General features: G+C 37.3%; 1 protein-coding gene across 1 annotated transcript; it reads left to right on the top strand.

The window, feature by feature from the left end:
- Nucleotides 1-9,338: 9,338 nt before the first annotated feature.
- Nucleotides 9,339-11,248, top strand: LOC138872879 (uncharacterized). Its single transcript, XM_070151296.1, has 3 exons — nucleotides 9,339-9,405; nucleotides 10,605-10,804; nucleotides 10,955-11,248. The coding sequence occupies exons 1-3, from the start codon at nucleotides 9,339-9,341 to the stop codon at nucleotides 11,246-11,248; spliced, it is 561 nt and encodes a 186-aa protein (XP_070007397.1).
- Nucleotides 11,249-23,808: the final 12,560 nt, after the last annotated feature.

Here is a 23,808-nt window from a genome sequence, read left to right as displayed (position 1 = left end):
CAGTCATGTCAGCATACGACCAGGCGAATATGTCCTCATACTCTTTCAGAAATTCTGTTATTCTTTCTTCTCTGATGGCGCTAGGTGAATGTTGATTCGTGTTTCCTTGATGTTTTCTGCATCTCCCAGGTTGACAATCTCGGTCTCGTCTAGGTTGGACTTAGGTCTGTTCTCAAAGTTCTCAACTTCTTTGACAATCTCATTAGGTATGTCATCCTCCTCCGAATCAATGCTTGTTTGTTGCGTTGTCTAATTGCATGTCACAGTCATTGGTTCATCAAGATAAGTAATAATAGTGTTGTATTAGTAAAGTAACGAAAGAAAACGATAGCGATAAATATCAATTCATAAGAAAAATCAAACATGCTTTTGATAAATTGAATAAGTATTTCGAACATCGAAGATCTTATTGCGGGAATTAAAAAATGTCAGAAGAAAATCATTTAGTAAATAAAAATAGTGAATGATACTTGTTTTAGCCTTGCTACCCCAAGGCTCGTCGGGCTTTGGTTGTTCTGATGATCCAATTATTGAGATGTGCCTCTCTGCTTACAGCCTGTATGGAATGGGCTTCCTTCCCCTCCTCCTTGAGAATAACACAACAGTCCTCTAAAACAAGTTCTTCACTGTTGCAAGTGCTTCTTCTTCGTCTTAACCATAAATAATGTCAGCTTGTTGGAAGGTTTGCTCCAGATGCGGTATTGGCTGCTATAGTGGATAGTAAGGATCGTGCCATGGTGGTGACTAGTTGTTGAATTCTTCCCAGGTATATTCATATCCCAGACCGAAGGTAGTTCCATGTTTCTTGACTGTTATGGGTTTAGAGATTCCTTGGAGATTCTTGACGAGCCCTTTGCCATGTTCGTACCCACTCTAACTCAGTATACTCTCGATTTTGCTATCCTACCATTTATATTTGTCGATAGTGTTGACCCGCTCAATGTGGTGGTAAGTTTCTCCACCCAGCTTCCTTCTTCTCTCGACCGCTGGAATGGTCTGGCAACTGTATATAGGGTTGCTACCGTCGTCGTGAATGATTACTTCCTGGTGATTCCATTTGAACTTTACTGCTTGATGCAGCGTTGATGCTATAGCCCCATCAGCATGAATCCATGGTCGTCCCAGTAGCATGTTGTAAGATTCTAGTACATCTATCATCTGGAAATCGACCTTGAACTAGGTTGGTCCCATCTGCAATCATAGACTAATCTCACCAATGGTGGACCTCTGAGAACCATCGAAGGCTTTCACATTGATTGCTCCATCCTTTATCTCTTGCAGCCTTTTGCCCAACTTCTTGAGTGTTACCAGTGGACAAATGTTAAGACTGGAACCTCCATCGATCAGGATTATAGTGATGAAATAATCTTCGTATTGCATGGTGATGTGTAGTGCCTTGTTGTGCCTCAGCCCTTCATGTGGCAGCTCGTCCTCATAAAAGGTGATCTTGTGGCTTTCCAGCACTTGTCCCACCATATTAGCCACTTCCCCACTAGTGATGTTACTTGGTACGTAAGCTTCATTCAGCACCTTCAATAAAGCATTCTTATGTGTCTCAAAATTTTGTAGCAAAGAGAGAATGGATATTTTTGTCGGTGTCATGTTTAACTGGTCGATGATCGAATATTCCTTGGCCTACATTTTCCTCCTAAGGTCGTCCAGACCTGTCTCAATGAGGGGTGGCCGATTGGAGGCCTTCTTGCTTGAATCAGCTAGATGTTCAGGGTATAGATTCTACCAATTCTTGTTATACCCTATGCTGCGACAGTTTCTTCAATCCTGACCTTGCCGTTCCTTCTCGCCTCGGTTGTATAGTCCCAGGGTACGGCATTTGTATAGAATGGTATCATGGTTGACATCGCCATTGGGATCGGCACGGCTATCCTCACCCTGAACGGAACATGTGCCTTGGGTGGCAAGACTGCAACCTCAAATGGTGCGGGTGCATTTTCCCCAAACACGAATTCAACCTCAATTGGTGTCGGTGTCTTTGCGGATGGTGCTGCTTCAAACTCAAGTGGTACTGACATATTCACCCTAGCGTCCTCAGATGGTTGGATCTGGACTATGATCAGATTGAGAGTAATTGTTGGTTTCTTTGGTTCATCACCTTCTGCGATCAACCCGATTGATCCCCCGGTATCCCAGTCATCGTCTACTTCAATCATGTGGATACCTCCACCCTTATGGTCTGGCAGAGGGTTATTGCGGATGTTTGGAGCGGGTTCCTTTGCCACAATGATATTGTTATCAATCAAAGACTGTATCTTGTCTTTCAAGGAGCGACATTCATCGATGGTGTGCCCTTTCATGCCGGAGTGGTATGTAAAGTACTTGTTTGGGTTAACCCACTGAGAGGGATTCTAGGGGGTTGCAGCAGGGATGGGGTGACATAACCAGCAGCTTTAAGCCTCTCATACAGTTGGTCAATGGGTTCAGTGATGGCTGTATATTGTTTTGGAGGTCTACGATCAAAATTAGGTCGAGGTCTAGGGAAGTTTTGGCATGCAGGGGGCGATTGATAGTGGGAGGGTTGAGAATTATAAGTTTGGTAGACATGAGCGGATTCGGAGTATCTGGGTGAAGTAGGTTGATATGTAGGAGGTGGAGATGACTGATAAGTTGGTGGCGAAGCTTGGTACGAGGGTGAGGGTGCCTGGTAATTTGGGGTTGGCTGATATGTGAGTGGAGGTGTTGGGTAAGTTTGGTATTTGAGGGGAGACTTGGTCCTTTGTGCAATTATCACGGCCCCTACGTCCCTTTTCTTGGACACACCACCGGATTGTAAAGCCTTATTTGTAGCTTGCATGGCCTCGAAGTTTGTAACTATACCGCTTTTAATACCCTCTTCAGTTCTTTCACCTAATTTGATAATGTCGGAAAACTTGTGGTTCTCAATCATTATCAGCCGCTCATAGTACTGCGGTCCTGATCTCGGACAAAGAACTTGTTCATTTTTTCCTCTTCTAAGGCTGATCTAACCTTAGCAGCTTCGGACCTTCAGCATGTAGCATACTCACAAAACGTCTCTATGGGCTTCTTCTTCAAATTCTAGATATAGAACACGTCTGGTGCGTTCTCTGTATTAAACCTGAATCTGTCCATAAAGTCAGATGTCATGCCTACCCAGCTTGATCACTTCTTGGGATCTTGGCTGATGTACCAAGATAATGCATCTCCTTTCAAACTCCTCACGAACAGCTTCATGCAAATCCTTTCATCCTTCCCTACTCCAACCAGTTTGTCGCAATATGTCCTCAAATGGACCCTTGGATCACCCGTACCATCAAACATCTCAAACTTAGAAGGTCTGTACCCCTCGGGCAGTTCGACATCAGGTTGTATGCAAATATCCTCATAGTTCAGCCCCTCGATTCCTTTGCTTCCCTCAATGCCCTGAATCCATCCGGTCAGTTTCTTAAGTTCCTCGTCCAAGTTCTTGATAAGCAGATCCTTTTTATGAGACTTAGGTGTGCATGAGATAGGTTGGGTGGAGCGTGGCATAGTCTCCATGTAGATAGGAGTGTTATGGTGTCTTACTATATGGGTGTGGAAATGGTCGTTTATGGAGTTTTGAGGTTCTAGGATGAGTAGTGGAGCATTGTTTGGTGTATGGCAAGTGTTACATTGGTTCTTTGGTGGAGCTGTGTGTTGATGAGGCGCGGTATGATTCTACTGTTTTGGGATATTTTGAGGAGGTGTAGGGTTTTGAGTGTTGGGGAAGTTGATATCTGGGATGTTGAGGGAAAATGACAGGTTTGCCAGATTTCGAACCTGATCGAGCTCTTCCTGGAACTTCAACAATTTCTGTTCAAGTTGTGACACATTCTCGTTTGGAACCCGAATACCTTGTCTATCAGTGGCCTCTACCCGTTCAGCTGTGTTCTCCTTCTTGATGTTGTTCAAATCTTCCATCTTGCCTCTAGTCTTACTTTTAACAGGACTAAGAGGAGGAGTGGGTGGATGGCCCCTGGATCTTGTGAAATAAGATGATTATGCCAGAGTGCATGAACTAACCTTTGGGGAGGGGAATAATAAAAGAAAGAAAACAAAATAAAAATAAAAGATAATCAAGTCAGTGAGGATTATAAAAAGTATTGCGATATTTAAACACATAGTGCGGGAATGTAAAGCGTGTCCTAATTTGGGAACCTCTTTGTGCCCGAGGTAGGCCTAGAGACAAATTGATTTGGAGAACTTAGAATGCTAAATTCCTCATTTTATTGATAAAAATAGAAGAATCCCAAAACGACACTAAATAAGCAGGGAATAAAGTCACTAATGGCCATTGGCCTTATTACATTCATAAAGTGAAAGAGTAAATTCCTATCTATTTGGTCACAGAAGGACCTTCCTTAGGTTGAATGTTCTCGTTGATCAAGTCCTCCAATTTGCGTAGGTTCACCAGTAAAAATGCCTTTGCCAAATGTTCTCCTTCATTTCCCTCAGCGTTCTGGCAATTGGTGACTCTCTCCTCACCTTTCCTTCCAATTCCAACAGGTTGTATTCCAAATATTCCAGCTTTTCACTGGATTTGGCGGCCCTCTCTTTCCATTCATTGATTTGGTCATTTGACGGAAGATTCCTCCACCAGTTTAGCAAGAGTGAGGGTGTGCTAACCATACCGAAGTTGGGGACCTTGTTCTTCATTTTCTACAAAACAAGAGGTTAAGACCATATTCCCACCGGACTTGACTATTTAACATCAACAATTAGCATGAAACATGTAGTTCTCCAAATAAATGCACAGAACGTGATGATGTACATTTGGGTTTAGAGAAACCCAGTGGACTTTGGACAAGGCTATCTTAAAGGATCATTAAGCGGATGACATAATTGATCCGACTAGGTTTCACCATGATGCATGCACAATTTAAACAGAGTAAGGTTTCTATGGGGTATTAGACTGATACCCTTGAGCGGACAACTCAAGGGGAAAGGTACGGAACTGTCGACTGCACCACTGATTGACTAGTTTTACCGTAAATATGCCTTTTCGAATTTAGGGGGTAATGATATAGAAAGAGCGCAACCACTCATCAAGCATTGCTATAGTATTTGTTTGGCATGAGTGGAGTATGATGTTGAGCATGATTATGCAATAATTAAAAGCATGTTGACATGTATTTGCACGTTAAGAAAGTGATAAATATAGCAGTTTTATAATTTAAAGCAATTATGAAGGAAGGCAACAAGAAAGATATGTCAGTTTTGCTTTTGAAGAAGAAATTAAACAAGTAATTGCACATAGGAGGTACAAATTCACAAGATCAATCTGAAATGGTAAAAGCCTAAAAATCCCCAGCAGAGTCGCCATGTTGTCGCGCCCCCCTTTTTCCTTCCGCGGAACCGGGTTCATAACATTTTGGCTGGGACAACTCTTTCCTTTTGGGAAGGGGTTCTTGCAATTTTGGAGAGTCGCCACCTAACGATTTTTAAGATGTGTTATGGCACCTATAGGGTTCATTTGTAGCTATGTTTTGGTAACCAGAGATAGGGTAAGGGCTTGAAATTATCCTAAGGGGAAGGTGTTAGGCACCCCTCAGGATCCACTAGTGTAGTTCCCGGCCAGACAGTTTTTTGTGAATTTGCGCAATTTGCAAGTAGACAAGTAAGGCTCACATAGTAGGGGATTTAGGTTTAAATATACAAGTGTTTGAAAACGATTAATGAAAAACAAGACTTTTGAAAAGAGTTACAAACTAAGCATGTTTATGAATATAAAGGGGAGTCTTAACTTTATTTGAAATATGGATCACATCAATGCAATACCCAGTATGACACTCCTCGAAGAGGGGCTACACGTGGTATTAGCACACCGGTCATCATATCCATATCTATCATTTCCCTTCCCGTGGAGCTAATTAAAGCGACGGTTGGTCTCGACCCTTATTGCATGATGTTACTCGTCCCTTCCTATCAGTCCCGGAGGAGTTTATGACTTTTATCCTATTAGGGAAGTTCTAGGCAGACCCTCAGGTTTAAAGTCAAAATACTAAGTGACAAGCAAGAACATATAAGACTGTAATTGAGGGAAAAGATAGAAGCAAATAGAAGGCTCAGGTAAGGTATACCTCCACAGGTAACGCATATAGACAGCATGACTCATACACAGATAAGGTCTGAATATAGAATTCTAAGCATGGTATCTAAATGATTAAAGCAGAATTAGATATATCACATGACTCAGAAAAGAAGTCTGATTCACGCTTGCTTACTGATTTTAACATACTAGTAGTTAAATGAGGACAATTCTTTTTTTTTATTTAAGCGGTTACCTAAGACTTGCCTAGGCGTAAGTAATGTGCAGTAGTTATTCCGAGTTATTAAAACAGTGGGAATTATATTTTTTTACCCTAGGAGCATGTTGTTCTAGTTGATACGAATGCAGAAATTATTACCAATTATTTTAGATAGCATAATCAAGTGTGAAACTATTTTTACCTCTTTTATAATCAGCAGTTTGCACTAAGTGTGACTGCAAGTACAAATGAGGTCCTAAAACATGGTATCTAATATGCATGTATAAAACTCATGAAGCAGAATTCCTAGAGAAGGATTTCTAAATGTGTATGGCAGGATTGCAGAATTTCCTAAGAGCAGGATTTCTAAATGCACGTGGTTGTGTAGAACATAATAAAGTACTAATTGTTAGTAGATTTTAACACATGATTTTGTAAGGATACACATGCTGAAATAATAAACATGAGATATAAGGGCATGATTTCTAATGCATGTATAGCCCTAAGCATGGTTTCTATTGCACAATTAGGAACATAAAATTAATAACATGTTTTCTACCCTTAACGATTATAGCATGCATATTTACCCCCATCACTTTTCACTAGCTACCCCAATACTTGTTTACAAATTATTATAGACCAACATCGAAATGAATTACATAATGAAAATAAGAAGTTACACTATATGAAGCCTGATTAGGACTTCCTCTCTGAGTTATGTAATAAACCACCTCAAGTGCCAATATTGTTCACAGCTTTCCCTCATATCAAGGTGTTCAGAGTTCCCTAAGGACCTCAAGGGATCCCGGACAGTGCTCACACCCAGATTTCATAGCCAATACAAAGTAAGTGTAGTGTGGAAAGGTCAGCTTTCATGTGTCCAAGTTCAGAGGGAGCTCAAGGGTCCCAAGGCAAGGCTCACAAAAAAGGGGCAGAACATAGTATTTTAAGAGTATAGTAAAAGTGCAGAACACATGTTTGAAAGGAGTTTGTTAAAAATTGGACTGAGAAGTTCATTTTGAAAGCAATCGGTAACAGAGATGATTGAAAGTAGTTGTAGTAGTAAACAAAACTCAAACACCTTAAGATGGGATCACACACAGAATCAGTAGTCACACAGCGGATCAAGGGATTTGGGGATACACAGACATTTGACTGTAAACACCTGACCCCAGCAAGTCTTAGGACTGGTTTGGACATGCTCAGCAATAGTTGATACTGGCATAATCACAAACCAGTCAGAAAGAACATAAACACATAGAGGGGATAGGGATTTGGGATCCATAAGATGGTAAGTACACAGTAAGTGATTGACAAGGCATGCTTTGAAACACACATAAGGGGATGCATTAATTTAAAGGGCAAGGGAGGCATAATAGAATGCTAGTAATGTAACTCAACTGCAGGTTTCACAACAAAACCACAAGTAGAAGTAGACAATAAGAGAAGCATGTTGTTGTTGAGGATTTAAAATTAATCTAGGACATACCAGTTGAGAAAGAAAAGTGCAAAAAGTTAAAGAAAGTAGAATTCCACACTCTAGTCTTGGCTTTCAGCAGGCTAGACAAGCAGTAGCACAAGTAGTAGAGAAAGAAGAGAGAGTTTGAGTGTGTATGTATGTGTTCTGAACTCATTTGTTTGTCCTTTGAAAAATAGGTAGAAAATAAGGTAACAAGTAAAGGTTTAGCACAAATATGGAAGTAATCACAATTAAAATCCTATTAATACAAGTACTCCCCTTTAAACAAAAAATTACAGCCTAACGGATACTAACAGGGATAACTTAAGGAAAGAAAATTAGTTTTAAAAAAGATTGGTTTTGTACCATATAAGGGGTAGTAAAAGTATAGAGTATATAATTGAGTCTAAGTACAGAATATACTTTATTTGAGGAAAGGATTCAGCAAGAATGAATAACCACAGTAAATAAAGGAAATGGAATCAATCACCTTAAACAAACGAGTAAAATATTAGGGGTTTCTAAGAAAACCTTGCAATCAAATCGCAACTTAAGGAAATCAGGATCAATCAAAAGGGAATCATGATTCTGCACTTCGACATATAAATAGAGAAGAATGAACAGGCGTATCAGACATGCAAGAAGCAAACTAGATGAACACAAACATACAGAAGTGACATGAGTAGGCTAAGGGCTACTCGGAGCATGGTAATCAACAAATTCTCGTAGTCATGGCTAACACATAGAACCAGAGTGAAAAAACAACCTAACAGGTAAAGAAGATCAGGACAACACACAAAAACAAGTAAAGAAAGTCTTTAAAACTCACAGTAACAAGTGAAGAAATCTGTAAGAAATTAGGGTTTTAACAAAGTTGAGATAAAAAGCGGTAAGAACTCGGAACAAAGAAAAGGATCTAACCATAAAGGACTCAATCGGGACAGGTATACATACAAAATAAACAAAGACAGTTCCAGAACCCCGGATAAAACCAAAAAAAACTTAGGGTTTTCAACACGATGAATCGGGTAGAAGAAAAACATAAACAAACCGTTTAAACATAGTAAGATCATAAGACAATACTAAAAATCAGAGGAGAAGTCTTTTAAAGGAGGTTAAGAAACCCTAATCTTGAAGACGGAGAGTCACTTTGAAAAATCGGAAAAACCTTTGAGGAAAATACCAAAAGGCTCATAATACTCACATATCTAAGACAGATCTGAAAGAAAATTGGAAAATCTTTAAAGTTAGGGTTTCAGAGAACCTAGAGAAAGTAAGAAAACCTTGAAAAGTTATCGGTTTAGCCGGAAAAGTCACAGATCCTACTCGAGCGGTCATGGATGGCTGGAAAATGGCATGAGAAATCATGGGAGGCGAGTGAACCTTCTTTGGTTGACTTGAAGGCCTCAAAATAGTGACACACGTTCAAGAGGGAGCCATAAGGCTGGTAGGTGGTGAGACCACCATGGATTCAGGCAAGGAGATGGCCTGAGAAGGTGGGTGAAGTTCATCGGAGAGGAGGGGAGGGAGGAAGGTTCTAGAGAGAACCAGAGATAGAGATAGAGAGAGATGAGAGTTGGTTGAGTGAGGAATGAGAGGGTTTGGGGGGGTCGTTTGGTTTAATTTAGGAATGAGGAATGGGGACCGTTGATCTGAATGATCAACGGTCCAGATTGAACGGGGTAGGTGGGGATTCGGGTTTGGGTATGGGTTAAGAGTGGGTTAGGGTTGGTTTTCAATTGAAATTGGGCTGGGAAATTGGGGTTTGATTTGGGCTATGATTGAAAGACAATTTGGCTAAATTTTAAATAGCCATTCTTTCCTATTTAATTTATAGAAAACAGTAGATAATTTCTAAAAATAATTTTAAAATGGTAAATTGATTTACAACACATAATTAGTAATTTAAAAATATAGGGTCCAATTTTGTGCATATAAAACCTAATTAAACCTTAAAAGGGCTAATATTGTAATTATGTGCAATTTATCTTTAAAAAATACTAAATGTAATTATAAGAAATATGTAAAACTTAACATAGCCATATTTTGACACAAATATAGAAATTAAATATATGAATTATCAAAATAATAATTTTGGAAATAATTATTGGGTTTTTATGGATAAAAAGGGGAAAAATCAATTTAAACCCTTTAAAATTATAGAATAATAATAAAAACCTTGGATATGCTTATATATGTATATATATATATATATGCTATTTTGAAGGTATTTTGCATATTAAAAATATAGGAAAAAATTGGGCATCAACACCCGGCAAGGTGGAGAGGTCGGTTTGGGAAGGGTCAGCCTAACATGCCCCCATATTCAGCACCACCATCTCCATGAGGTGCTCCAGCGCACCCCTATTTCAGTGCCACCCCAGAGAGTTCCTACCGTCCGCCAGCTATTCAGGGTTCTTCTAGTGGACATTCAGGTCCTCAGGGTTCTTCTGGTTCCTATTTAGTGTTATGCCAAAGAGTTTATACCATCCACCAACTATTCAGAGTTCCTCCGGTGGATATTCAGGCCATCAGGCCCAGGCTTCCAGAAAGTAAGCTATGGTGCCGAGAGGTTGCTATGAGTGTGGAGATCCGGGTCACATGAAGAGGACCTGCCCCAGACTTCGAGGCAAGGCAGTACAGCAGGGTCAACAGCTTATGATTTTAGCACCGGTTGCCTAGCCGTCTAGAGGTGGGGGACAGACTGGTAGAGGCCGTACTAGAGGTGGAGGCCAGACAGGGAGAGGTCAGTCAGCTACTGCTCAATCAAGTGGAGGCCAGCCACCGGTGCTCCAGCCAGATTCTATGCCCTTCCGACCAGGCTAGATGCAGTGGCCTCGATGCCATTATCACAGATATTATTTCCATCTGGAGTAGAGATGCTTCGGTATTATTTGATCCAGGGTCTACCTACTCATATGTATCATCTCTGTTTTCTCGTTTCCTGGTTATTCCTCCTAAGCCTTTGGGCACTCCTATTCATGTGTCCACCCCTGTGGGTGATTCTTTGGTTGTTGATCAGATCTACCGGTCATGTGTGGTCACATTATATGGTTTCGAGACTAGAGCAGATCTCCTATTACTTGATATGATCGACTTTGAGGTAATCCTGGGTATGGATTGGTTGTCCCCATACCACGTCGTCCTTGATTGCCACGCCAAGACTGTTACATTAGCAATGCCAGGGTTACTAGGGTTATAGTGGAAGGGTTCCATAGTTGATACATCTAGTCAGGTTATCTCTTTTATAAAGGCTCGGCATATGGTCGAGAAGGGGTGTTTGTCTTATCTAGCTTATGTTCGGGACACCACCGCAGAGTCTCCGACGATTGATTTAGTTTTAGTAGTTCAGGAGTTTGCCGATGTGTTTCCTTCTGACCTTCCTGGCATGCCACCAGATCGTGATATTGATTTCTGTATTTATTTTGCTCCAGGCACCCATCCTATATCTATTCCACAGTACTGTATGGCTTCGAAAGAGTTGAAGGAGTTGAAGAAGCAGCTTGAGGAGTTGTTAGCAAAGGGGTTTGTTAGACCAAGTGTGTGACATCGGATTGACTTTCAAATCTTAGATTTTTATTTTTGGAAGATTTTATAAAAATCTAATTTTTCTTCAACAAATTCACGCATTCATGATGTAAATGAGTATGGAAACATGAAATATAATCAATATAGAATAAGGAACACATACCCCAATGTTTTCCCGCAACAATCGCCCAAGAACCGTGCTCCAAAAGTCCAAACGAAATGAAGAAAATGACCATTTTTTGTCCTTAAGTTTTTATCCATCCGTCACTAAAAGTCCATTTTCCATCACTAAAAGTAAACACCAGAACTTGCTTGCAATAGCCTTAATTCAATCGATCATAACGTTATCTATAAATCTTTAAATGATTAATGGTTTAAATTTTTGAAAACTAGAATCAAAGGGCTACGACTTTCATGTTTTGATAAATTTCAGATTCCTTACAGATTGCAAGATATAAGCTTTTAAAGTTGGCTCCACGCACTAGATATTTCTGGCAAACAGCTCTCATACCAATTGTCACCTTGCCTCTACGTTGTACACATGAAATTCACATAACAAATAATTCAAGGGTACTATTCCCTAAAGTCAAGGTTAACGACGACACATACCTCACTTCGCAACCAAATTCAAGATTCCAATAAACTTTTGCTTCGCGAATCCATGTCCAAAAGCCTCAAATCTAGACATAAACAATTTCATATACTTAATACAAATTATGGGATTCAATTCCATAAGAATTTACTAATTTGTTGGATTAAAATCCGAAATTCATTAAAAATATTAACAGTGGGACCCACATCTTGAATCTCGAAAAAGCTCACGAAATCTGAACACCCATTCCGATATGAGTTCAACCATATAAAAATTATCGAATTTCGACATCGGATTGAGTTTCAAATCTTAGGTTTTTATTTTTGGAAGATTTTATAACAATCTTATTTTTCTTCCATAAATTCACGGATTCTTAATGTAAATGAGTATGAAATTATGAAATATAATCAATATAGGATAAGAAACACTTACCCCAATGTTTTCCCGTGAAAATCGCCCAAAAATAGCCCATAACCGTGCTCCAAAAATCCAAAATAAAATAAAGGAAATGACCATTTTTGGTCCTTAAGTTTCTGCCCATCCGTTACTAAAAGTCCATGTTCCGTCGCTAAAAGTCCACACTAGAACTTGCTTTCACCAGCCTTTATTCAATCAATCGTAACTTTATCTACAAATGTCTAAATGATAAATTGTTTAACTTTATGAAAACTAGAATCAAAGGGCTAGAACTTTCATGTTTTGAAAATTTTCCAATTCCTTATAGATTACGAGATATAAGCTTCCAAAGTTGGTTTCACGCATCAGATATTTCTCGCGAAACTGCTTTACCAGCCTTCGTTCAATCAACCATAACTTTATGTGCATATGTCCAAATGATGAATAATTTAACTTTTTGAAAATTAGAATCAAAGGGCTCCACTTTCATATTTTAATAATTTTCAGATTCCTTACAGATTGCGAGATATAAGCTTTTAATATTGGCTCCACGCACTAGAAATTTCCGGTGAACAGCTCTGATACCGACGGTCACCTTGCCTATACGTTGTACACATGGAATTCACATAGCAAATAATTCAAGGGTTCTATTCCCTCAAGTCAAGGTTAACCACGACACTTACCTCGCTTTGCAATTGAATTCAAAATTCCAATAAACTTTTGCTTTGCGAATCCGTATCCGAAAGCATCATATCTAGTCATAAAAATTTGATATACTCAATACAAATCATGGGATATAATTCCATATGAATTTACTAATTTTCCGAATTAAAATCCAAAATTCATTAAAAAAAATTAACATCGAAACCACGTCTCGAATCCCAGAAAAACTCACGAAATCCAACACCCGTTCCGATATGAGTTCAACCATACAAAAATTATTAAATTCGGACATCGAATTGAGTTTCAAATCTTAGATTTTCATTTTTTGAAGATTTTATTAAAATCTTATTTTTCTTCCATAAATTCACGGATTCATGATATAAATGAGTATGGAATCATGAAATATAATCAATATAGGATAAGGAACACTTACCCCCAATGTTTTCCCGTGAAAATCGCCTAAAAATTGCCCAAGAACTGTGCTCCAAAAATCCAAAACGAAATGAAGGAAATGACCATTTTTGGTCCTTAAGTATCGGGCCATCCGTCACTAAAAGTCCACACCAGAACTTGCTTGCACCAGCCTTAATTCAATCGACCATAAATTTATGTACAAATGTCCAAATGATAAATGGTTTAACTTTCTGGAAACTAGAATCAAAAGGCTATAACTTTCTTGTTTTGATAATTTTCCGATTCCTTATGAATTGCTAGATATAAGCTTCCAAAATCGGCTCCACGCATTAGAAATTTTGGCGAAACTGCTTTACTAGCCTTCATTCAATCCATCATAACTTTCAATACAAATGCCTAAATGATGAGTGGTTTAACTTTCTGAAAAATAGAATCAAAGGGATACCACTTTCATATTTTGATAATATTCAGATTCCTTATAAATTGCGAGATATAAGCTTCTAAAATTGGATCGATGTACCAGATATTTCTGGCGAACAGCTCTGCAACAGAAATTTCAAGCAACTCTCTTTTTTCGAAATCCATTCTGTTTACCTTCCGCATCCACCCGAAGGCTTCGGGACCTTAACCAATTATACCAATGTCCCAAAATACAATACGAACTTAGTCGAGGATTCAAACTACGTCAAGCAACGCCGAAATTGATTGAAATAACAATTGGTTATGACTGTCAAGTTGGCTTTGACTATTGAATTAATTTACCTGTTTAATTTCTATTCCTACTTCCCTATTATTGTTAATATTATTATTGCGTACATGTTAATGTAAGTAACCTGTCTTAGCCTCGTCACTACTTCGTCGAGGTTATGCTCGGCACTTACTGAGTACATGGGGTTGGTTGTACTCATACTACACTCTGTACTTTCTGTGCAGATACCAGAGTTGATCCTAGAGGCACACAATAGATTTTCTCGGATTCAGCTATCCATAGAAGGCTTGAGGTATAGCCAGGGGCGGATCCAGGATTTGGAGGTTCCGAGTGCCAAGCTAATCGATTTGATCAACTCGGACATCGGTTCGGGTTATTCATCTTTTTTTATTTATATAGACAAATCGATCAAACGAAAAAAGTATAATAACTATAACTAATTGACGCAACCATAAAACTTCCAACAATAATATTAATATTATAAATATACATCATCTATTTACAATTGTCCTCGACGAGTTTTCATATTTTGAAAACGATCCATAATGACATCATTACTTACATTTGTGAATACATCACGCTCTATATAAGATGAGAAACATTGGCATTCGCTTGGCTCAAGGATTGACAACTAGAACTTGGTTGAGAATGGTCCAACCTCGTGACAAATTTATCCATCTGAATTCAATTCCTATAAAATAAAAGCTCATTCTAGTGAGAAATCTTTCTATGTAGCTCACTATGGAATATAGAATAATTTTTACTACTTCATACCATCAATAAGCTTAGCCAATGAAAATTATTCAACTTTCCCTAATACTTTTATTGTTAAAATGGAGTTAATTTTGAATTTTTCTTGGTCAAAAATATTGGGGATGTTCTTTCTTTTAGCCACGAAATTAATTTCTACAATGAAACCATTTAAGTGGCATAGGATTTTCAACAAAACCAAAGAAATACATAACAAATAAATCACAAGTGACAATAAAGTTTTGCAAGAACATCAAAATTCAACTAAATACAAAAAAAAAAAGCAAAAAAAAACATATATTTAATGGAAAAAAAAAAGTCATAGACCATATAGGGTTAAGAAATAAATAAGAGGAAGAGGAAGAGGAAGCTTTACCGGTGAACAAATGTGGTTTGAAATAGCAAAAGAGAAGAACTGAAGAGGTGAGCCGTGAGCGTGAGAACTGGACAAGCAAAGTGGGGGTTGGCCGGTTGGGGACTTAGGAATTGGATATTGGAATTCCTTTTGCTAGAGACAACTTTGGGAGAAGGGAAAGTGGGGAAGGCTTTTACTTTATCTTATTAATTAAAAATCCTTTTGCTGGTGATAATTTTGGGAAAGGGGAAAGTGGGGAAGTCTTTTAGCTTTCTAGAAGTTTTATTTTAATTATAAAGCTTTTTATGATTACTTTATCTCATTAATTAAAAATAAAACATTTAAAATAAAAAACATGTTGTGTGTTGGATTCGAACTCACAACCAGCAGAAGGAAAAAATGGACCTTTGCCACTGGCACCTTGGCCACTTTTGTTCTGTGGGTGGCACTTTAAATATATATATTATTTCGTATATATATATATATAGTTTTCGCCGAAGCTTGCGGGTGGCGTACCACCCCGAACCTTGTACATAGATCTGCCCCCGCCTATATGGAAGCTTCATTTTCAAGTTATAATAACTATCCCCCCCCCCCTTTTTCTTCCAATAAAAAGTTATTGTTATTCCTGCTAACAAAGCTAACAAACATTCATTCAAAAAAATAATTTCACCAAATGTCATCCACAAGTTCAATTAAAGACAAAAAAATTCACTTTACATTCTTGTTCTTCAATCCAAGCAGCCTAATCTTTCCTCAATTCTCACCTGCGATCCGTCAGCTGCAGCCTACTAACTAGGTTTGCTTTGGAAGAAAGAGGAAAAAGGAAAAGGAATAAAAAGGACTAACTGAATAAAGAAAATATTGGAAGGGAAATAGAGAGGGAAAAGAAACGAGGATATGAGAGGAGGGGGGATTCGCTGGGGAAGACGAGAGAAAGGTGGGAGGGGGTTGGGTTTTGGGGGAGGGGAGGGAGGAGAGAGGGATAGGTCTTTTTTTCTTTTTCATTTATAGTTTTTGTCCTGATTTTAATATTTTTTTTTAATAAAAACAATCCTATCTACGTGCCTTAACTGCATGAATTTCACTCAATTTGGCCACGTCAGCCACATCGCTTTCACATAGACATGGTCAAAGGTCAAAAGTGCTTATTAGTAATTATTTTCTCAAGTAAAGGTGTTAAAATGGGAAAGTTGTAAGTTTGTTCACCAGCTTGACAAATGAGTGCAAATTTAGGTGGCCTCGAGACCATTTTGCTATCATTTTAATACATATCAGCTTTCAAGTAAGATGATATTTTGAGTCTCTGATATTATTTACTGAATATCTCTTTGTTCCTTTTTTTGTCACATTGTGACGACCCAAAAGGGTCATCACCTGTTTCTAATTGAAATCTGTGTTTTTGAGGCCCTGAAAACCTCATTTAGAGTCGCCTTGATTTGTGTGCGCAGTCCGGGCGCGTAACCGGAAAGCTTAAATGTGAAATCTTGTGAAAATTGCTAAGTTTTGACCTCGAAATGAATAAGTTTGACTCCGGTCAATATTTTGGGTAAACGGATCCGGACCCATAATTTGACGGTCCCGGAGGGTCCGTAGGAAAATATGGGACGTAGGCGTATGCCCGGAATCGAATTCCGAGGTCCCAAGCTCGAGTTATGAATTTTTAAGTGAAATTATTTTCTGAAAATGTTTAAAGAAGAAAAAAAGAAATTTGAAATGAAATTTGATCAGAATGTGTTGGTATCGGGCCCGTATTTTGGTTCCGGCGCCCGATACATGTCTTATATATGACTTGAGTCATTCCTGTGAAACTTTGTTGAAAACGGACGTCGTTTGACGTGATCCGTACCCTAATTGGGAAATTGATGTTTAAAAGGAAATCTGAGAAATTTCATGGATCTTGAGGCTTAATTCGATGTTCATGATGTTTATTAGTGATGTGATCACACGAATATGTTCGTAGGGTGTTTTTGAGGTAGTGTGCATACTTGGTTTAGAATTTCGAGGGCTCGGGTGAGTTTCTAGTAGGTTCTGGGATGTCTTAGGCTTTAAAAGATCAGATGGTGCAGGTTCAGGAATTTTGACAGGTCTCTGAACCCTTTTGCGCGGCCCGCGAGGAAACGCATGCGGCCGCGAAGGGGCCAGCGCGGTCACTTTTGCACGGTCCGTGGTGGGTGCTGCGCGGTCCGCGCGGGGCATAGATCCGTAGGCCTTCAGGAAGCATGTGCGGTCGCGGTCCTTCATGTGCGGTCCGCGGTGGGAACTTTAGAGAGGTATAAATACACGTGAATTTTAGTTATTTTACACTTTTCAAAACCCCAAAATATAAGAGGCGATTTTCCAAACAACTTTGTTTTCTCCGAAACGATTGGTAAGTGATTTCTAACTCATTTTCTTCACTTCTTAACATTTTTTAACATGATTTCAACTTCAAATCAAAGATTTTCATGGGGAAATTGGGTGATTTGGGTAGAACCTAGGTTTTTCTAAAATTGGGGATTTGGACCTCAATTTGAGGTCCGATTTCAAAACAAATCATATATTTGAATTTGTGGGGGAATGGGTAATCGGGTTTCGACCACGTGGGTCTGGGGGTGATTTTTGACTTTTGGGTAAAACTTTGGAAAACGCATTTTCATGCATTGGGGTTGATTCATTTAGCATTTATTAATGTGATTAAGTAACTTATGACTAGATTCGAGCGGATTGGTGGTGGAATCAAGAGGTAAAGCTATAATTGAGACTTGAGTGGTGTTCAAGGCATCGAGGTAAGTGTTTGGTTTAACCCTAGCTTGAGGGATTAAGAGTTGAGTCATATTTGCTACTTGCTTCTTGTTGAGTACGACGTATAGGCATGGTGACGAGTATCTATACGTTGGTGTCAAGCATGACCGTGGGTCTTAACTTGAAAGTTGTTGTGTTTTTGAATAACACCTTGTATACTTTAATTAATGATCATCTATGATTAAGTATTTCCATTAATTGAACTGAGTACTAGCAAAGTGAGATTGGTTATAGCTGATTCTCCCTTGTCGGGATGACTATTTCGATATCTTTGTTCCCTTGCCGGGAAGTTATTATATTACTTATGTTCCCTTGCCGAGATTTCTTGTAATTGTGTAATGAAATGGGAGCGGGTGGTATGCCTACCACAAGATTGATGAAATGGGAGCGGGTGGTACGCCTACCACAAGATTGATAAAATAGGAGCGGGTGGTACGCCTACCGCAAGATATAATGAAATGAGAGCGGGTGGTACGCCTACCACGAGATAGAATGAAATGGGAGCGGGTGGTACGCCTACCACAAGATATTATAAAATGGGAGCGGGTGGTACACCTACCACAAGATATAATGAAATGGGAGCGGGTGGTACGCCTACCACGAGATATAATGAAATGGGAGCGGGTGGTACGCCTACCACGAGATATGAGAAATGGGATCGGGTTGCACGCCTTCAACAAGAGGAAACTGAAAGTGAAAGTTGCCTTTATTTTTTTCATTATAGTGCTAGCTTCCTTATTATTCTCTGTTATTTCTTTTAATTGCTATCCCCGAAGCATGTTCCCCTACCCCAGCTTTAACTGCTTATTACATGTTTACTTTTCTGCCATATATTATATAACTGTACAGGTTTATCTGGGGTCTGGTCCTAGCCTCCTCACTACCTCGTCGGGGTTAGGCCAAATACTTACCAGCACATGGGGTCGGTTGTGCTGATACTACGCTTTGTGCTCTTTTGTACAGATCCAGGTTTTGGACAGCAGCAGTAGCGCGGGAGCCAGCCTTCAGTCCAGTGAGACACTGAGGTAGCTTTGCGGGCGTCCGCAGGCCCGACATCTCCTCTATCTTTTATTTTCGTCTGTTATCTCATATATTCGAGATAAACAGTTTATATTTTCTTTCAAATGGTTGTATTTAGCACTCTTAGAAGTTCGTGAGTAATGTGACACCAGTTCTTGGGTAGAGGCATATGTTGATTCTCGCATTATTGTTCAGTTTCTTTAAACTTAAGTCTTCCGCTTATTTATTTAATTCGTTGCTTTCGTGCTATCGTTGATAATTGTTAAAAGAAGTAATTGTTAATGAAGTAAGCCGTTAAGGATTGACTTGTCTAGCTCTCATTAGTAGGCGTCATCACGACTCCCGAGGGTGGAAAATCCGGGTCGTGACACACATCTAGAAAAAGATGCAGCTACTTTACTTTTCCATGTTGAAGGAATAATCATTATACATTATTTCTTGAGAGATCGGAAATCCTTCGGAAATTCAAATTTTCATATTACCTTTTGTGAAAGTTTGTTACCATTACACAACCCAAACGGGAAGAACTAAAACCAGCAAGATAAATAGATAATTGCCGATCATCGTGAGAAATGTGGGCACAATATACAATTATATTGTTGAGCTATGTGTTAGATATATAAGAGTATTTTCAATTTTTTATTTTATGTCTAAACTATTATCTCTTCGCATCTGATTTTTATCTTGAGGAAGTACGTGAAAGTAAAAAAAAGGCAGCCTGATGCACAAGATATCATATATTAATATATATTTCGGGAAAGGGTCGTATTTTAAGAGGTGTGATGTAGATAGACTATCTTAATACAAGCACCAATGGCTGCTTTCACATCTCGAACCCGTAACATATAGGTTACACGGAAACAATTATATCATCTGATAAGGTACGTGAAAGTATTTTGTTAAATTTTTATCGAGTGGTGATAATGCAATTCAAAAGATAATTAAGTGATGGTTATGAAAGTTGCAATTGGCTGCACCAAATTACTAGCACTTATCACTCCCATCTAGCTATACAAACATAATAGGCCGAATAGGTGGAGTTTAGTTGCATAATGTGCAAGCCAATATTTTTATTCTGAATTATCATATTAATACCGAAATCTTCGACAGAAGTGCAATTAATGTATTTATCTTTAACATCTATATTTGTCAAACAAGATATGACAAAACAAAACCATGACCCATCCTCTTTCTCCTTTGAAGAATTTGCTTTTCATTGCATACGTCATATATGTGTCCTTGCGAGGTTGGTGATCGTTGAGAAACTTCTTTTGTTTATATGTGTCCTTTTTCTATTACTCTTAAAAGGACTGCGTGCAATTAAATTATTGTGACACTTGTATTATTGTATAAAGAAGATTCTTTGGTTTATTCCTATAGATTTCAGTCTTTCTATTTTATTCCATATAACCTACTTAATTGAATCAGGGGCCGCTCAATTAAATTAGTGGCCCAAAGGCAAATAAAAGACTTCAATTTATTTGCTTCCATGCATTTTTTTACTCGGTATAATGCTTATATACTTGTACCTATTACTTCATTACTTTACAACTTGCTAGGATGGTTGTTATTTATAGTTTCATAATGTATCATATAGTATTGAATTGTATACTATATTTTTTTTGTATACAATGATTGGATAAATTGTATTGTTTTTCGTTGTTTCATGATGTCATGTACCAATAATATGAAGAAAAAACTTACAATATTATAAAGAAAAGGTAAGGTATATATGAGGTAGAATTATTATAGAAAATGTAGGAAAAAAGATAAAATAAAATTATTTAATAATAAAAAGGTCAAGATGAGAGAGAAAATAAGGTAATGACACGATTACACCAAATCGGACGTTCAATAAAGTTGTATTTTTCGTCCTTACATAATAACATATTTAACGATACGATACAATAAAATTTAAGTATCAACCAAAATAAATATTATATTTAAAGTAACAATACGATATAATACAACAAGTAACAACTATCCAAAATTAAAAAATTTAAAAAGATATTTATGGGACCATTTTCTTTTTTTTGTGTACAAATGTGGGGGTGGGACCTCCATATCTATCTCTATCCAATAAAATTGTTTCCTTCTTGTTGACTTTGTAGTGCCTTCTGTTTCAATTGAAAGAAGAGCACTTTCTTGAACTGTTTGTGCGTCGTAATAATGGACAATGGTTGCTTTCACGTTCCGTTATAGAAATTTGAGTGCATATTTGAAACTTTCAAATTAAATACTTACTTATACCCGATATTTTATACCAAATCAATAAATTTAATATAGTAAAGTAATTTGATGGAGTAAAAATAACCTCTAATTAGTCATGATTAAGTAACAAAACTCTATGTTTAGTAAAAATAACCTCTAATTAGTCATGATTAAGTAACAAAACTCTATGTGCAAACAAATATTGTGTTTCTATTAATTTGGTGTAAACATCCTAATACGAAAAAAAAAATACCTTTAAAAATTTGATCATTCAAGGCATTTTTCTTTGCTTTTTAAGACTTTACCATACCCACATGCAATATCAACTAAAAAATAACTATAAGTAAAAGTCCATAAACAAATTATAATCTTTAAATTAAGTTATTATATTTTACCTACTATAATAAATTAAAATTTACTAAAATGCAAAAAAATATATTATTATCAATCAACATAAGTAAATTCTTTTTTCCTTTACTGATAATTGTTCCTTGAGACGAGGGTCTAATGGAACAAGTCTTTTTAACTTTACAAGATAGGGGTAAGGTTTACGTATATATTATCTTCCCTAGATCCTACCTGTGAAATTACACTGAATTTTTTTATTGTTATTATATTATTGATCTAGAAAGAGCAGTAAGAAGTCTAAGGCTGAGGAAGGGACATGAAACGCAATACAACTGACACATTCGTGGACACATTGGATGCTCACCATTTCGCTAATTAGTTTACCAAATAAAATCATTGACCTCTGATTGCTTGACATATACGAATCGGATTGTCTTATTCCATATATAACCTAAATATTACTAACTAGTTTTTTTAATACTTTCATACAGATGTCTATTGTTTAAAAAGTTTTCCCATTTATTTTTAAGGATTTGCCGAGCTTTCAATTTCTTTTTATTCAAAAACAGATATTCGGCTAATTGAAGTGTCAAAAACTGTCGAGTTATGTATGGTTATAACATATATTTGAGATTGTTTAGTTAGAAATAGAGTCACTTGAATTAAAATGTGCTATTTGCACATGTCTTGTATGCATTAAATTACTTGTCTACTTTCACTATATGTTTCCCTTCTTACAGTTTTCATTTTCCCATTTTTTATTACTCAAATTAACGATGGGGAGTTATCTCATAAATTTTAGAAGAAAACTAACCGAAATATCATAAATTGTATTCTCTTCGGTCTACAAATAAGTCGTCATTTTACTTTTTATTTGGTTCAAAATAAGTGTTCATTTACATAATCACCCAAGAGTGTGCATGGTGGATGGATGATATCTCCTCGTCCCTTAATTAATTAAATGTCTCGAATTTGAATCGGCCCTGAAAATAGATAAATTCCTAATAAGTAGCATTTTTTTCTTTTAATAGATTATACACAATACAAAAGTGGATTAGTCAGAATCTGTGAGTATAGAATATCATATGAATATATACCCCAAAAAAAGTGTGAAGCAGATTTAATGGCCCAATGCTAGCAATTTTATTACTTAATGGTAGAGAGAAAAGGACAGAATCTTCTATAATAATAATAATAATAATAATATCCTGCATCTTGCTCCTACCTCCTAGAGATTACAGATACATAGTAAAGGGCAACGTGAAAGCAAGCACAACATCCAACTGTACTACAGCTGCTTCATATCAAATTGGCAGGCTAACAAACTCACCTCAATTATATTTTTGTCCCAAAATCTAGCTTCTTCACTTGACACATATTTGGTGATCCTACTACAATGTCACCTCTCACCCTACACAATGTTTAGACATATTTACTACCAATTGCGATTACAAAATACTATAACAACAAAAAATATGGCTCAGTCCTAAACAACGTGGGATCGATTATATAAAGCTTCACGGCTCATTTAAACTCTAACACATATCATGTACCAAATAAAATAAAAGTAATATAATATATATATATATATATATATATATATATATATATATATATATATATATATAAAGAAAAAAGTGGTATGACGTGACTTGAGCATGGTATGGCAATGGAGTGCCATTGATTAAACAATTAATTAATTGAAGCAGATTTATAATCTACTTTAATATATAATTTGTTAGATTTACATGCTATTTTTTAATGCCGGTACTGCGTCATACGACATGAGGCCCAAGGGATGAGGCAATCTTTTGATTTTGGCTTTTACTTTTCAGCTAGACCTCACCTATTATTTTGTTACTAAATGTTTTTCAGAGAGACAAATTCCTTTTCCTATGGTGAAATTTGTTGCAACTTTTTTCACACCCTTTGCCCTTTTTGTGAAGTATTTAACTTCTCCTTAAAGTCAAACTACTATTTGAAACGGGTATTTAATTCACACTAGGCAATAACTCAGTTTAATTTACTCGATAAGATTTCTTTATCATAGTTATAATATTTCATATTTTTTCCTACATTTAATTCCGGATAAGAGATGGAGTATAATACTTTGGTATTGAAATTGTCTGCGCCTTTTATAATAGGCATACCATATGCACGTTACAATTCGTGGAGTACACAAGTTAAAGGAGTTACAATATACATATTCTTTGAGATTGTTTGTACCTTTTATAATATGCATACACCATATGCATGACATTTCATAGAATATTTTGTAATATAGAAGTTGTAGTATTTAACCGTAAAAACTAGTTTAGGAGATATACGAGTTTCTCC

This window comes from Nicotiana sylvestris, chromosome 7, assembly GCF_000393655.2.
Source record: "Nicotiana sylvestris chromosome 7, ASM39365v2, whole genome shotgun sequence".
In the NCBI taxonomy this organism is placed as follows: Eukaryota; Viridiplantae; Streptophyta; class Magnoliopsida; order Solanales; family Solanaceae; genus Nicotiana; species Nicotiana sylvestris.
The sequence above is the reverse complement of the archived record's forward strand: the minus strand, read 5'-3'. Positions and strand labels throughout refer to the sequence as shown.